The sequence below is a fragment of the Aythya fuligula genome, chromosome 25 (genome assembly GCF_009819795.1).
Source record: "Aythya fuligula isolate bAytFul2 chromosome 25, bAytFul2.pri, whole genome shotgun sequence".
NCBI classification, from domain to species: domain Eukaryota; kingdom Metazoa; phylum Chordata; class Aves; order Anseriformes; family Anatidae; genus Aythya; species Aythya fuligula.
In genome coordinates this window covers 5,318,721-5,333,020 of record NC_045583.1, presented here as the reverse complement: position 1 = coordinate 5,333,020, position 14,300 = coordinate 5,318,721, and the positions used below count along the sequence as shown (strand labels likewise).

Sequence of the window (14,300 nt, the reverse complement as noted above, 5' to 3'; positions counted from 1 at the left end):
CTGGCGTGGTGGGGGGCGAGGGGACAGGATCCCACTGGGGACACCCCGGGACCCTCAGCCCCAGACCCCTCCAAGGGGGACAGAAGACACTAAGGCACCCCAAGGGGCTCGGATGACAGCAGCACGGCGAGGTTTAGGGTTTGGCCAAGGACCACATCCTTGCTCCAACCTCGCGTGGCGCACACCAGGCTGCATCAGCCCCAGGTTTCCACCTCCCTTGGCCAAAACGAAGCCCCAGGACGCGGGCACTGCGCCGCATGACCCTGACCTTGCTGTGGGACAGCAGCCAGCCCCGGGGCGTCCCCACAACCCCGGTGGCACGCACGCAACTGTGCCGCCGCGAGCCCGTCACGAAGGCACTCAGCAGGATTGGCGTTTGCAGATGGGCCGTAAACCCTTTTCCTGGTGGGATGAGGCACAACTTTGTCAGCCTGAGGCTCGTTCCCAGCTCACAAGCGCTCACCCCGGGGCAGATCCCGCAGCCCTATCCGGCCGCTGACCCCGGCCCTGCCGGCACGGCCACCGCCGGGCACGCGGTGCGGCCCCGGGGGACCCGCTCCCGTCAGCCGACGGCATGGGCACCGCACCCTCTGCCCGCAAAAAAAGGAAAGAGTGCCTTTCGCAGTTTCCATTTGTTTGCTCTTTAAATAACCGTTTCCTTATCGCTCTGCGTGTGTGCAGATCCCTTTTAAAATTCGGACAAACCTGCTTCTCGGGCAGCATCGCCCGCAGCCCCGCACCCTGCCCGTGGGGTAGGGCCAAGCAGGGCGGCCCCAGAACCAGCCTGACCCCAAATCGTGCCCTCCCTGGTGGTCCTCAGGGCTGGGGGCTCCTCCTGGAGATCTCCTACAGCTGCCTGGATGTGGCCCTGGGCACCCTTTTTGGGGTGGCCCTGCTGGAGCAGGGCTAGGACCAGAGGGACCCCACCTGAACCATTCCACACTCCTTGCTCAGGAGCTTGAGCTCTCCCTCGCCCCCTTGTTTCTAAGATGGGGGCACCAGATTTGTCCAAATCCACGTCCAGGGGAGCCTGTCCCTTCCTCTCCATCCTGCCACCCCACAGCAGGGTGTGGGTGTGGGGACAGCAGAGGCGCCGCGAGGTTCCAGCGGGCGCAGGGGAGCAGTGGTGGGACACCAAACACCGCAGGGCACGGGGGCCTGGCAGAACAAGGCCTGGGACCAGCAGGAGTGAGGATGAGCCCAGAGCAGACCAAGCCACCCTCTCACCCCCCAGATCATTGGGAGCAGGCCTTTAATTGCACTGCTGGCATTTAATTGCACCACCTTGGGTGGGTGCTCGCCCAGTTACCCGGAGGGGCAGTGGCAGCAGGTGGCCACGGTCGCCCAAGGCTCCTCTGCTCAAAGCCCAGCCCCGCACCCCTCGTGGCCACCAACTGGAACCCCCCCAGGAGCCCCAGGGCCATGGGAGCCCACGGCAGCAGCGTGGCACAGGTTTGGGTGTCCCACGTGTGAGGACGGGGCACGTCCCTGCTCCCTGCAGCCTGGCAGGGGGCAGAGCAGAGCCTCGCGGCACCGAGGGGCATCTCGTGGTCAGCCCCGAGAGGCTCGGGGTGCTGCGGGCAGCAGGTGCCAGGCACGGGGAGCGATGGCTTTGTCCCACCTGGTCCCCGAGGTCACCCCCGGGGTCACACTCGATGCCTCTCCAGGCTTTTGGGCTTCGCCACCGCCGGCTGACGTCACGGCCCAGCCTGCAGCTGTCAGAATTAATTGAGGAAACTCAAGCACGGTAAACAAGGAGGAGGGAAAACGGCGCAGATTAGATAACGAGCAATACGAGGCTCGCATTTGCTCCCTGCACAGTGAGCCTTGCCCGCTCCCACCAGCACAGACCCCTCCAAGCCCTGGCGCTCCTGGGCCGGCAGCGCAAGGAGCTGGGCTCATGTCCCCGTCTGCCAGGGCTGGGGACAGCTTCCCTGCCCCAAGGGCTGCGTCTTCCATCCCCAGCGGTGCTTCACCACCAGCTTTGGCTGAATTTGGAGTGGCTGCAGCCCTGGCTGCACCTTCAGCTGCTGCACAGCACACAGACGGGGTCCAGGCCCCCTCTGATGGGGCATCACTGCCTGTAGGACATCCCAGCTGCTCCGAGGTCCTTGCCTGTCACAGGCTCCTGCCCAGCTCAGCTGTCCCCAGCAGGTCACCCTCGTGGTGGCGGTGGCAGGCTGGGTGCCACGGTGCCACCCCACGGTGCTGTGGGTGGCCAGAAACGTGCGAGCACCTCCCCAGGCTGGGACCATGCGTGGTGCAGGGCAGCAGCTGCTGCAGAGGGACACGGGCAGCCACCAGGACCAGGTCCCAAGGGCTGGAGGAGCCACGTCCAGCAGCAATGGAGGGCTGGAGATGAGGAACACGCTCAGCTCCCTCTGCTGGCATCTCCTTCAGGCCAGGCCCTTCCCCAGGGAAGGCAGCTGATAAATAATCTCCAGGCACCTTCCACAGCTCACGGTGTCCCCGTGCCACCCACTGGGAGCTGCTCCCCAGCTCCTGCACCAGCCCCCTGCAGCCCAGCAGGACCCAGTGAGCAGAAGGACACACAGACTGCCTGTCCAGCCTGCCTGCGGTCTGAATTCCCAGATTAATGGGGAGGAAAACAGTTGGTGAGGGGCAGCTGGGGCGGGAGCAGAGCTGGGCGAGCAGGGATGAGCCCCAGGTCTCTGCGTGCCCATGCAGAGGGGCAGAGGGAGCTGGGTGAGGCTTGGGACCTTTGATCTCAGCCTCTCCCCTAAAAAACAGGGCAAGCACCGACCTTGATGCCTGAATACATGGATAGGAAGTGGCCCAAGCGGGCACCTTCCAGCAGCTGCAGCACAAAGCATCCCCGCTGTCACCACCCCGCTGCCACCACCCGGCCCTGCTCGCCCCGTGTTGGCCACTCGGAGCAGCAGCTGGGCAGCGGAGCCTCGTTTTTAAGTCAATAAATGGAGATCCCTGCAGAGGCAGCGCTGCACAAGGCACCCTGTATGTCAGCCTCCCCCAGCCGCCCACCTGCTCTCCCTCTCGGCCATCCAAAATCAGGGTTTTTCCCCGTTTGGGGTTTATGGATGCTTTAAGAGTGCTTTGAACCTGCCTGCAAGACGCTGGCAGCTCTGGGCAGTTTTATTGTGTGCCGAGGGGCTTGGGCATCGTTCGGCTGGGTCCTGCAGGCACAACCCCCCCCAAAAGCAGCACTGCTCCTGGATCACATCCCAGCCCACGCCTGCACCTTCCCCGTGAGTCAGCCAAGCAAGATTATGCAGGGCTCAGCCCTAGCAGCAAGTGGGAAAGCTCTGGAGATTTTTATCCTTGTTTGCAGAGCTCCTTACCCAGTTCCTGGGAACAGCTGGGCCAGCACAGCCCCTGTGGGGTGCCTGGCTGCTGGAGAGCACCCCCCGGGGGGGGTGGAGGTTGCCTGGAGGACAGCAACTGCACCCAAGGGCCAGCCTCAGGCTTGTTCAGACACCCTGAGCTGCAACCACCTCGGCTGGGAGCAGGAGAGGCCAAGAAGCCCGTGAAAGTCCTGGGGAGATCGGTTCAAAATATGACTTTACACAGAAAGCTTTTGCCAGCCAGTCCTGGTGGGCAGGAGCCGGGACTGCTCCCTCCACAAGGCTCCTGAGGGGTCACAGCACAGCCAGGAGCTGCTCTGCACCCATCCGGACACCCCAGCATTGCCTCCCAGCGCCACAGCACAGGACAGGGCCACGTTTCTGTGGGGTCACCAACCCGCAGCCCAGCCCAGCCGCCTTGCAGGGTGCTGCCCTGGTTGCTCCATTTGTAACCAGGTTGAAAACAGGCCTCATTTTTTTTTCCCATTCAAGCCCTTACCGGTATTGTGAAGGTTTTACTACTGCAGGCAAAGATGTAAACAAAATAGGGGAATGCTCCGAGTGACAGCCTTTAAGCCAGCCCCGATCCCATAATATTTGATGGAGCAAACAATGCTGGTCCTTACCTGCGCCTACCATCTGCTTCTGCTCTCAGTTTCCAGCACACACTTTTAGCTGGCTGTTTTATGAATGGGGTAGGAGACCTTTAAGATTAGATTTCCTTAAATTGTTTCTGTTTAGCTGGCTATTTCCGACTAATGCACTGGCTGAGCACGCTCACGACAGATTACGGGTCACAGAAAGCTTCCAAAGAAAAGCTGCACTAAAAGCTGTTCCCACAGATATAAGTGCAAATGTGCAGGCTCCTTCCCCACACTGGCAGGGAAAAAAACACCCCTAGGGCCTGGCCTTTTGTCCTCTGCTCACTTACAACTCCTGGAGCCCCAGACCCGGTGCCTGCACCGTGGTGCTGCGAAGGTTTTGGCACAGCCTGCTTGGAGCTGTGCTGTGGTCCTTGGTCAGCCAAGGAGAGCAGCAGCTCCCAGGGGAGCACAAGGGCCAGGGGATGATGCAGCTCAGTCCCAGTGTGCCCCTCTCCCCTCTGTCCCTACAGCAGCAAACGTCCTACAACAGCCACCGCTCCACCAAGCCAAAAAAAAATCAGCTGATTAAGAGCAGCTTTTTAAAATTATTAACTTTTAATGGACAATGATCTGGTCCACCTCAAAAAAAAAAATAGACGAAGGAGAAAGCGCAAACCCTGACGGCTCGCAGGTGGCTGCAGCAGCTGTTTGAGCTGGCGCCCTGCCATGCCAGCTCACCCCACGCCACAAACCGTGCAGGAGCCGCGGTGGTAAGATGACCTCCAGTCTAGCAATTGCTCCAGTCGCTCACCTGCTCGGGAGATAGCGTTAGAAGGAAGGTGTGATCGTATTGTCCTGCTCTGGTGAATTTCTGACAGGTTGCAGCCCTAAAGGCAAACAGATTCCTTCAAGCAAATAAGCAGTAAATGAAAAGTTGGGGGGGAAGGAGGGGGGCGACTTAACCTGTCCAAACACGGATCGGTCTCAGACACCCGTGAGCACCGAGAGCTCAAGGGGTGCGTTCTTTTCAAGGCACAAAACAAACACCCGTGGGCACAGGCAGCAGGATGTCTGTTCCCTGTAAGGTTTTCAGTCAAGCTGAAACAGCACATGAAAGATCCAAGCACTTATTCAAATGGTAAAAGGCAAACCCAGCACACGCACACATTGAGGTTTCTTGCGAGGATTAGTAACAAAGTCACACATAAGCAAGAGATCAGCTTCAGCTAAGCTGCTCCAGAATATAGTTTATATATGCAAATGTTTCGGCTGGGTGCCTGGAGCAATAAGGGCTTGCTTGGGAAATGCCATCAGCCCGACGTGGCCACTAAAGAGGCTCCCAAGGTCCTTCACACGTCCCCATCCTAATACAGGGCACTACTAGATATTTCCCTAGTGATAATAATAAATATAAAATATAAGATATGAAATAAAAAAAAATAAAAATAATTAAAAAAAATAGGCTAAGTTCATTCAGAATTCCTCTGCTGATTACCCCAGGGTCCCCAAACCACAGCCCCTGTTTGCAGCCTGACACACTGCGATCCCTACGCCGTGGTCTGGGAGTGCACCAGGATGCCCCAAAACCACACAAGCAGCACACAGCTTTGTGCTGGTGACCACATGAAGATAGCTAAACCCAAATCTCTGCTCCTCCTCATGCTGCACCCCTCAATGCCACCTCCCCTCCGTCCCATTTCCATCCGGGATCCATGGGGAAGGCACCGGCAGCTCCAGCAGCCTGGGCTCACCCTGCTCATTGCCTTGTCCCCCAGGTGAGGAGGGGTGCAGGCAGCAGACACAGCTCGATGTGTGAGGTTCCCTGCCCGTGGGACGAGGGACATCCGCTGGTGACAGCGGTGAGCAGACCGAAACACCTCCATGGGGCACCGCGGCGCCTCAGCGAAGAGCCAGGCCGCAGCCATGAGCCAGGCCGCAGCCACACGAGGGGCTCTGGGGGCACACCTGGGGGCTCAGCCCCAGCCCCCAGCAATGGTCCTGAGCAGAAATGTGGCTGCTTTGGGAAATGGCTGGCCTGGTTCTAAGCTCATATGCTTATCCACAAGGCCTTCAAGGCTCCCAATGCCCAGCTTTGCCCCCAGGTGCTCTCCTCCACCCCCTTGCCCTCAGCAGGGATCTTCCTGCAGCTCGCGCTGCCATGGGACCCCCTCCCTCCTGCACAGACTCTTCCCCATCACCTTTCACAAAAAAAAATCCACATGGGCCTCAGCCTCTCCTCACACATCTACCTGGGCTGGGAGGTTTGTTTGTAAACTCAGCACACACTGAATTTCTCCTTTGTAAACTGAGTTGGGGTAAAGGCAGGGAGAGAAGTGAGCTCATGAGGCTGGAAACACCCTGGGGACAGCAGAAGTACATTTAACTACAAGATGTCAGATTCAGATTCTTTTTTCATCTTCAATAAAACTCTCAACAGCTATAGAACATTTTTTTCTGTGTTAATTTAATCATACAAATATTCATTTATACATTACGGAAAAAAAACTTTTTATTTTTTTTTATTTTTACCCCCAATGTGCTATCATAGGACTTCTCCCAGACTCCATGAGGCAACACACCATCCTGGGCTACACATGCACTCCCCCCAGAGAGAATAGACAGGCTGCAGAACCACCCACTCACTCACACAAGGAAAAAAAAAAAAAAAATAATTAAACACAAGAGAAACCCAGAGACGGGACAGCGTGCATTTCCCAACCCTGTGGGCTCCGGCTGCTCAAACCCACGCAGCTCTGCCCTTCGGAGGGGCAGCTGCATCCTCCAGCCCTTGAGGACTGAGTACGACACCCCTGAGATGCAGGCAGGGGATTTCTCCCCTCCGTCTGCCTTTTTTTTACCGGTTTGGGATTGTTCCTGCAGAGCTCTGACCGCGCTCTGGCTTCCCTGGGCTGCCTGCACTGCCCCTGCTCGGGGGGTGACAGCTCCACGTCCGAGGTGGCTCGTGCTTGACACATGGATCCATCTGGAGAGCAGACATAGGGCATCGTTTTTTCTTTCTGGAGGAGCAGGTGAGGAAGGAGGCTCTCCCCCTCCTCAGGGCAGGTGGGTGTCAGTCAGGCCGGAGCCAGCTGCTGCTCCGTCCCTGCCACCTACCAGTGGGTGCCGGCCCAGTCTCCCCCCAGTCAGGATCAGCGACCTCCCTGGGGTGATGCTGCCTCTGTACTGGTTCACCAGTCTCAACTCAGCCACGATTTCCTCCTATCCCTACCAGGCCTGAGGTGTGCACGTGTAACTCACCTGGCTCCGCTCACCTCGGCTGCCACACGCGCACCACTCTTGGTATTCAGCCCCCCCTGAAAATCCATACCATTTATTTCATGTATCTGATGCAAAGTCTCTGTGAGTTTGAATGCCTCAATCCTATGGAAACTACCGCAATCGCAGCGCCCTGAAGCCACCTGGAAGGAGTTTTGCTGAATATTTCAAACCCACCTCGTTTAAAGCTGGAAACCTGACTGCAAGAACAGTGTGAGGGCAGGCAGCACCAGTAAGCTCCAAGAGAGGAGAGAAAACCGCCTTCAGCCCCAGTGAAACAGTTTTTACTAGAGGAAAAACCTGGCAAGGTAGAGCAACCACCAACCTAAATGTTGTCCCGCTGTCACAGCAAGGGTCGGAACCCAACCTCCAACACCTCTGGAGCCCTGCACGGTCATTTCGGAGAGGTCACCCCACAACGAGAGCACTTAGCTCGGCTACCTGGGGGACGGCTGCGGGGTGAGCAGTGAGAGGATGCGGATTTCAGCAGCATCTCAGATCGGGCTCTGCCTCTCTTCACACCCTGGAGTCGGTGACCCTTGTCATGAGGCCACCACTGACCGAAATCACTCATGAGTGGATTCGGATCTGCGCAAAACAAGTGTGCCTCCTGAGTGGGAAAGCACAGGACTACGTGGGGTGCATGCGAGCTTGTTACAAGGAAAGGAAAACTCGGCCTTAGCAGGAGCAGCACAGGTGTGGCAGCCACTCTACGCAGGGGAAGAATTTGTGCCTGGGAGCAGGAAGCTGGCACAGGGGTACCGAGGGCTCAAAGGGCTCCCAGGCGATAGGAGGCAGAGGTCGCAGCGCCAGCTGTAGCATGCAGGCTCAAGTCTTGCTTCCCCACCCACCCAGCTGACAAAAGGAGCTCATAAAGATAAAGAATCACCTCGACATTCGGGCAAACTGCAGTCCCCGGTGTTTTAGATGCTTTCAGAAGTGGCAGCATTGCAGGAGATGCACTGGCCAGGCATGCACCCACATCTTCAGAGCGTGCCACGCTGTTGGTGAGCTCCACCTGCCCAGCACCACTGCAGCAATGCAGACCGCTCCCTGGGCTGGATGCTACAACACAACTGAAGCTGGGCAGAAGGATGTTGCAGGACAAGAACCAGACTGCGGTGGCACTACGCAGCGCAGCGCCACCTTCCACGGCTGCATTCCTGAGCAGCTCCATCCGGATCCGTACCTCAAACAAGCTGCTGAAATAAACCCAGGTTTTCATCAAACCACATGTGCATGGGGCTGGCGATCCAAACCCCGCAGTGCCTCTTGCATACAGGTGGTTTCTCACATTATACTCATTTCTCCCAGCAAGCGCATTCTTACAGGGAGGCTTCAGGTAACAGCGACCCTTCATATCCAAACCTCAAGCACAGACAAACCTGTCAGCTATTTCCATACAATTAACAGCAAGCAGCCAGCGTGGGGCTACAGCATCCTAGTTTCTTCCTAAACCCTCCACAGGATCCACCTGTACGCACTAATTGGTAGCTGCAAGGAGAACGAAGCCTCCCCTGGAAGCCAACCACGAAAACACAACCAGGAGGGAGCGACCAGCCTGAAGCCACACCGCACGCCTGCGCCCTGCTCCAAAGAGGAGAAAGGAGGCTGCACCAGAGATCTGGAAGAAGGTAGCGGGGTCTTTGCATATCATCGTATCTTTGGCAGTTCGTTCAAGCTTCTGCACAAGTCAGTGCCCCCTCAGCTCACCCCCCTTCAGGAGGATGTGAAGGTGACACGGAGCTTTAGGAACCCATGAGGCCGTCTCCCTCCCCTCACTGCGGGCTTTCCAACCACTAACTGCAGAAAAATGCACCAGAGGAGCAGCAGAGCGACCTGCATCTGTGGAGGAACAACCCCTCCTCTAGAAACAAGCCCTGGAGAGCCCGGTTAGAAGGCGAGAGCCTCAACAAAGCTACAAGCCAGGATGAGAAAGGCAACAACACAAGGCGACAGAGTGGAGTCCAGCAGCTGATGCTAACTCTTCCTCTACATTCAAAAATGCATAGAACGAGCCTCGAAGCTAACACCTTATCACAGGAGAAATGGATTCAAACTTAAATGTGTGTGAGAGAGAGATGGGAGATTCAAAACTCTAAGGACAGGACTTGCAAAGCGTTGCAACTACCAGCACGTGAATTACAGCTACAGGAAAAGTTGCTTCTTGGCACAAGACCGATATACTTGCTTGGTTGCTCTAGGCACAGCTACTGTACATCAGAGTTAACAAAAAGGTATTCTTATAGGCTAACCACATAGCTCTGGAACTTTAATAAATCTGTTTCTTATTAACACGGGTGTGTATTTACGTGTACTTCGTGTACAAAGGGAAGGGGAACGAGCCCTCCACGCTATCCTAACCCAGTCCCAGAGTCTCTCCCTAATTGTGATGCTGAGACCTGGTCTCCAGCAGGGTTTCTAGCGACATGCAGGACAACTAACAGCAACACCCAAACCAAAAGGGAGAAAAAAAAAAAAAAGAAGAATTAAGATTAAAAAGGTGGTAACTATAAACAGAAGGTGATATTAAAAATGCAGAGCTGGGTGCAGACCCAACCTGTCATTAAAACACATCCAACAAAAACAAGTCACCGCACAAAACCCAGAAGATGCTAAGCAAATTCCCATTCGGTAACAAGCAAAACATGACAGTTCCATAAAAATGCACGCTGTCCCTTATTTAAAAAAAATATGAACAGGAAACAAACAGAAATTAAACATTTGCTCAAACTACAACCGCTCTGTAGGCAAAATATTTTTTTAAAGATGGCTTTTTTCATTTTCATTTTTAAATCTTCTTTTTAAGCTACCTAATTAAGTGTGAGAATGACTTCTAAAAAAAAAAAAAAAATCCATGGCGTTGGTATATTCTTTCTCATAGCATTAAACACCACTCCTGAAATTCAGCATTCACACATGCATACTTAGATTTTTCCTCTGGAAACAGCTAGTCTTAAGTTACTGGGCTTTTGTTTTATTTTCTTCTTTATCCAGAACATGGAGGCAGAGAAGGGGGGTCCACGCTGTGTCTGTCTGCCACATGGATCCCCCTCCCTTCCCCCAAAAGTCAGTTCTTTAAATTCTCTTCTTGCCGATACCCGTTTTGTGTGTTTGTGTTTTAAGACTGTCCGAAGGGATAAGGACCGTGGAAACCCTGAAAGAAAGTTGGAGACATAATCAATTTTAATTGTTAAGGAAAGAAAAGTGATCAGCGTACGCCTACAAATACCAACCAGCCCATCCCACACTGCTGAACCCAACGCAACCCCTTGCCCTCCAAAGCCACGTCTGCTGTCCAGCCTTAGGAAACGCTCACAAAATGCAGGGTTCGGTGCTTAGAGCTGTCCCCCAGGGGGAGATGCCAGGTGCTACCCACTTACCTCCTTCAGATGTTACTTTGCCAGGTTAAAACCAGGCAAAATGTTTCTCAGGTGCTACTGGACCAAGAAAATTGGTGTATTTTCTACCCCAGAGCAAAAATTGCTTGTAGATGCCACAACACCTGCAAAGCCAGCGACTACGCTTTCACAGGCGTATTCTAAAGATTACAGCAAGCAGCTAAGAGGCCCTAACAGGAGGCAGAGGCTATTCAAGGAAAACCAGGATTTTAAGTCCACATTCCCAGCGATGTATTTGCTCTCTCAGGATAATGTTATTCTATTCTTCGAACCAAGTGGCCAGTCCTTCATCACGAAGCAGAACAGGGAGACCGACAGGCGGGTAAGGGATCTCCCAAGCCACAGAGCTGCTCGGTTTGTCACAACGCTGAAGATACAAACCACACAAAATCCTCCTGTAACACCCAATGACATGCTCAGGTCAGAAGCGGGATGAGGGAGAGGAGCTCACTGTATTTCATCGTCAGAGTCTCATTTTGTGCAGCCCAACTTCTTATGAGCATCCTGACGAGTTAGCCAAAAGCACAGCTAGCACAAAGCCCTTCTCTGTCATTAAGACAGTAACGGCTTCAAGTTTTCACAATTTCACCTTTAGCAGGAAAAATCTCAGAAAAAAAAAAAAAAAGAACAACACACCAAACCCACCATCATTTCCTGCACGTCCTACTGCAGCTCCACAACAACCTCGCTGTGTGAGCCACGAAACGAGTCTAACACAACTCACGTCAAGTGCCAACTGCACTAGCTCAAGCTGAATTGCAAAAGCCCAATTTCAAGAGCTCCGCTGTGTATCTATGCTACAAAGGAAGCACTACAAGGAGCTGATGATTTTGCTGCAGCTAGTGAGAAGTTAATTCTTTAGGATATATTGGATGGCAAAATAGAAGGCAATAGCAAAATGGAGCATCTCCCAACAGCTCTCAGAAGTCATCCAAGAGAGGAGGAATAGCAAACAATTAAACAGGACATCTTGTGCACTGCGTGCAGAGCATGGAAAAGAAGATTGGGAGCTGGGAAATTACTGCTTGTAGCCAGAAACGTGTGCAGGTGACGGAAAACCAAGCACACAGCAGCCCTAGGAAGGTGCTGCACTCCCAGACTGGGAACCAAGCTCTTCGGGAGACAACACCCAACGGATTCCCCAACAGTTCCACGCAGAAAGCAGCAGTTCCCATCAGAAGACTGAGGCTGAGATATCCAACACTTAGAAAAAAAAATACCGTCACGAAACCGGGGGAAAGGCAAGAGCAGAAGGAAACCTCTGGGAAACCTCTCAGGAAAACCTTCTGGATCTTCAGGTACCGCTCAGGTCCTGCTTTCTGTAGCATCTCATTTAAAGCTACACAATTATGTTAATAATGGGTTAATTAAAAATACTGTTGCTGAAACAGTGGGAAGGCGAAGAGCAGAAGGGAAACTGTGCATTAAAGTACCATGAAGAGTCACGGGGTGCATGTGCACACAGAAAATGATAAAGGATACAGAAGAAAAGTTATGCTAGGCACAAAATCCTAAATGGTCCTGCCTCAAAGGGGCTGAGCTGCTATACCCAGTACTGCTCTGCAGACAAAAACCTGAATTTGTGGCCGATCACCTGCACTGACATTCACCACAATTTGCTTCATCTTTTAATCAGCTGCACAGAGGCTTTGTTTGCAGATCCGACTGGCAAAGCTCTCCCAAACCTCCCAGGGGTGCTCCGCGCACTGAGTGCTCCCAGCTGCCTGCTCCCTCTGCTGGGGGCTCCCCGCTCCACAGCAAAACCTTTTTGTTGGCTCATTTGAGCCTGCCATAAACCAAGTCACCTGCAGCACCTCCCAACAAAGGGATTAACGCAGTTAATGAGAGCACAGCCCAGAGCCCTGCACTGAAGTCAGACAGGAGAACAGGTCATTAGTCCTCGTGTGCGCAGCCAGCCCATGCGAAGCGGCTGCTGGCCTCGTTCTCAGGGAACCCCCTGGATCTCCAGGTGTTGTTTTCTGCAGCACCTAATTCAAAGCTATACAATTATGCTAATAACGTGTTAATTAAAGTCAGAATTTAGCTCAGCTTTAGAGTCACGTTACCAAGTACCCACAGCTCTGTGCCGCTTGCAGGCTGACAGCTCCGCGTGAGCTCCTCACCCTGCTCCAGCAACTTCAAGAGCAAGATGCTCCCCATCTGCCTGAAGGTAGAATGAAACTCACCAAAAAGGAAAAAAAAAAATCCTTGGTCTTGGGATTACCATGATGTAACTCTGCATACAAGGAGCTTTTCACCTCAGGTCATTTACCCCTGAGATTTATTAGTGCATATGAGAACTTACAAAACCCTAAAGGTTGCTTCTTTAAGACCAAGAGCGTGGGCTTGGTCTCACATCACACCTAACAGAGCTCCTGCATGGAAGAAAAGAACTTGTTTTAAACTAGCATCACCGCAGGAAGCATATAACTTCAAGTTCTTCTGGATATTTACAGGGGAAAAAATACATTTCTTGTGAAATTAAATTTCTGGATTCTAAATGCTGTTCACTAACTAAGCTGTGCTTTTGTGTTGTTTGTTAAATCATCCGGACTAGGGTAGGAAGAAATAGATTTCAGTTCAGTTCCTACCACACATTGCTAGGTCATTTTATTCAGGTGGTTTTTATCTTTTCCTTTTTACCCATCCCTCAGCAAGAAACTCTTATCACCCCTCCCTCCCCTGAAAATAAGCACACTTCAATACTTTTTCCTCTTCTTCAGTTAGATGCAAGCTCTTCACTGAGCATTTGTTTCTTATTACATTTATTCAACACAGTTATAATAGTGTCTTGGCACCTAAGGACTTCAGTTACTGTTACAATGCAAATACCAACCTCCATTACAGGACACTTTTGAGAATAATTATCCCTTGTACGCAAGGTTTTACATCATAAAATGCAAAAATAATTCTGCATACAAGTGCAGTTTTACCCCAGTTATTCCAGCTGAAGAACTACTCACACTATTTTGGTGAATTCGCTTCCATTCTGAAAATGAGATCACTGCTTTTATGAAAAGCTCAGCTGCAGCTTTGCAAATTCACTTTCAGTTCTTCTAGCATCTTCCCCACAAGTAATTGCTAACTGGCTACAAAAAGCATGCCGGCTATTCAGACAAATGCAGGAGAACAGAGGGCCATGATTTTTTCAAGAGAAGCCTGTACATGCTAATTTTTGTTATAAAGCATCGGTTGATGTCAGTGTCTAGAAGGGAATTGAGAGGTTTTGGAAAGTTAAAGGCCTTTGTAAATGTGGTGGTCTATAAATGAAGACACCTGTGCTTGGGGACCAACCAAGCACAGCAAAGCCTCCACATTCACATCCACGGCACCTGGATGTGATTTGAGGGAACAGGAGCACGCCATCCCCTTTCTAAACACAGCTGTGGAGCATTTTGAGGTAACACCAAAACGAAACCAAGCTTAAGTGGATCTTTCATAAACCATCACAACACAGGCTTTCAAACAGCTATCTTTATTTCACCTTTGGGACTGAGTCAAGATGAAGAAGAGGTACACGAGGAGAGACAGGAGTTTGGTGCCCAGCTGCAGAGCAGTGCAGGAGGCTCCCAGCAGACACCGACAGCATCAGCCAGCGCTACACGTCCCCCCGGGCTGCTCCTGGGCACTGCTCCTCCAACCCACGCTCGGCTAACTTAGGAAAGCTCAACACAAGCAGAAGAACAAAGTATTTAGCACTTTTTTTTCTGTAATTC

At 52.8% G+C, this 14,300-nt stretch overlaps 1 protein-coding gene across 1 annotated transcript in view; it reads right to left on the bottom strand.

The window, feature by feature from the left end:
- Positions 1-6,435: 6,435 nt before the first annotated feature.
- The window catches only part of ILRUN (inflammation and lipid regulator with UBA-like and NBR1-like domains), a 32,843-nt gene continuing 24,978 nt past the window's right edge, over positions 6,436-14,300 (bottom strand). Inside the window, exon 5 of the mRNA XM_032203167.1 lies at positions 6,436-10,340. Coding sequence (XP_032059058.1) covers positions 10,305-10,340 — 36 coding nt within the window. The 3' untranslated portion in view covers positions 6,436-10,304. The remainder of the gene's footprint in view (positions 10,341-14,300) is intronic.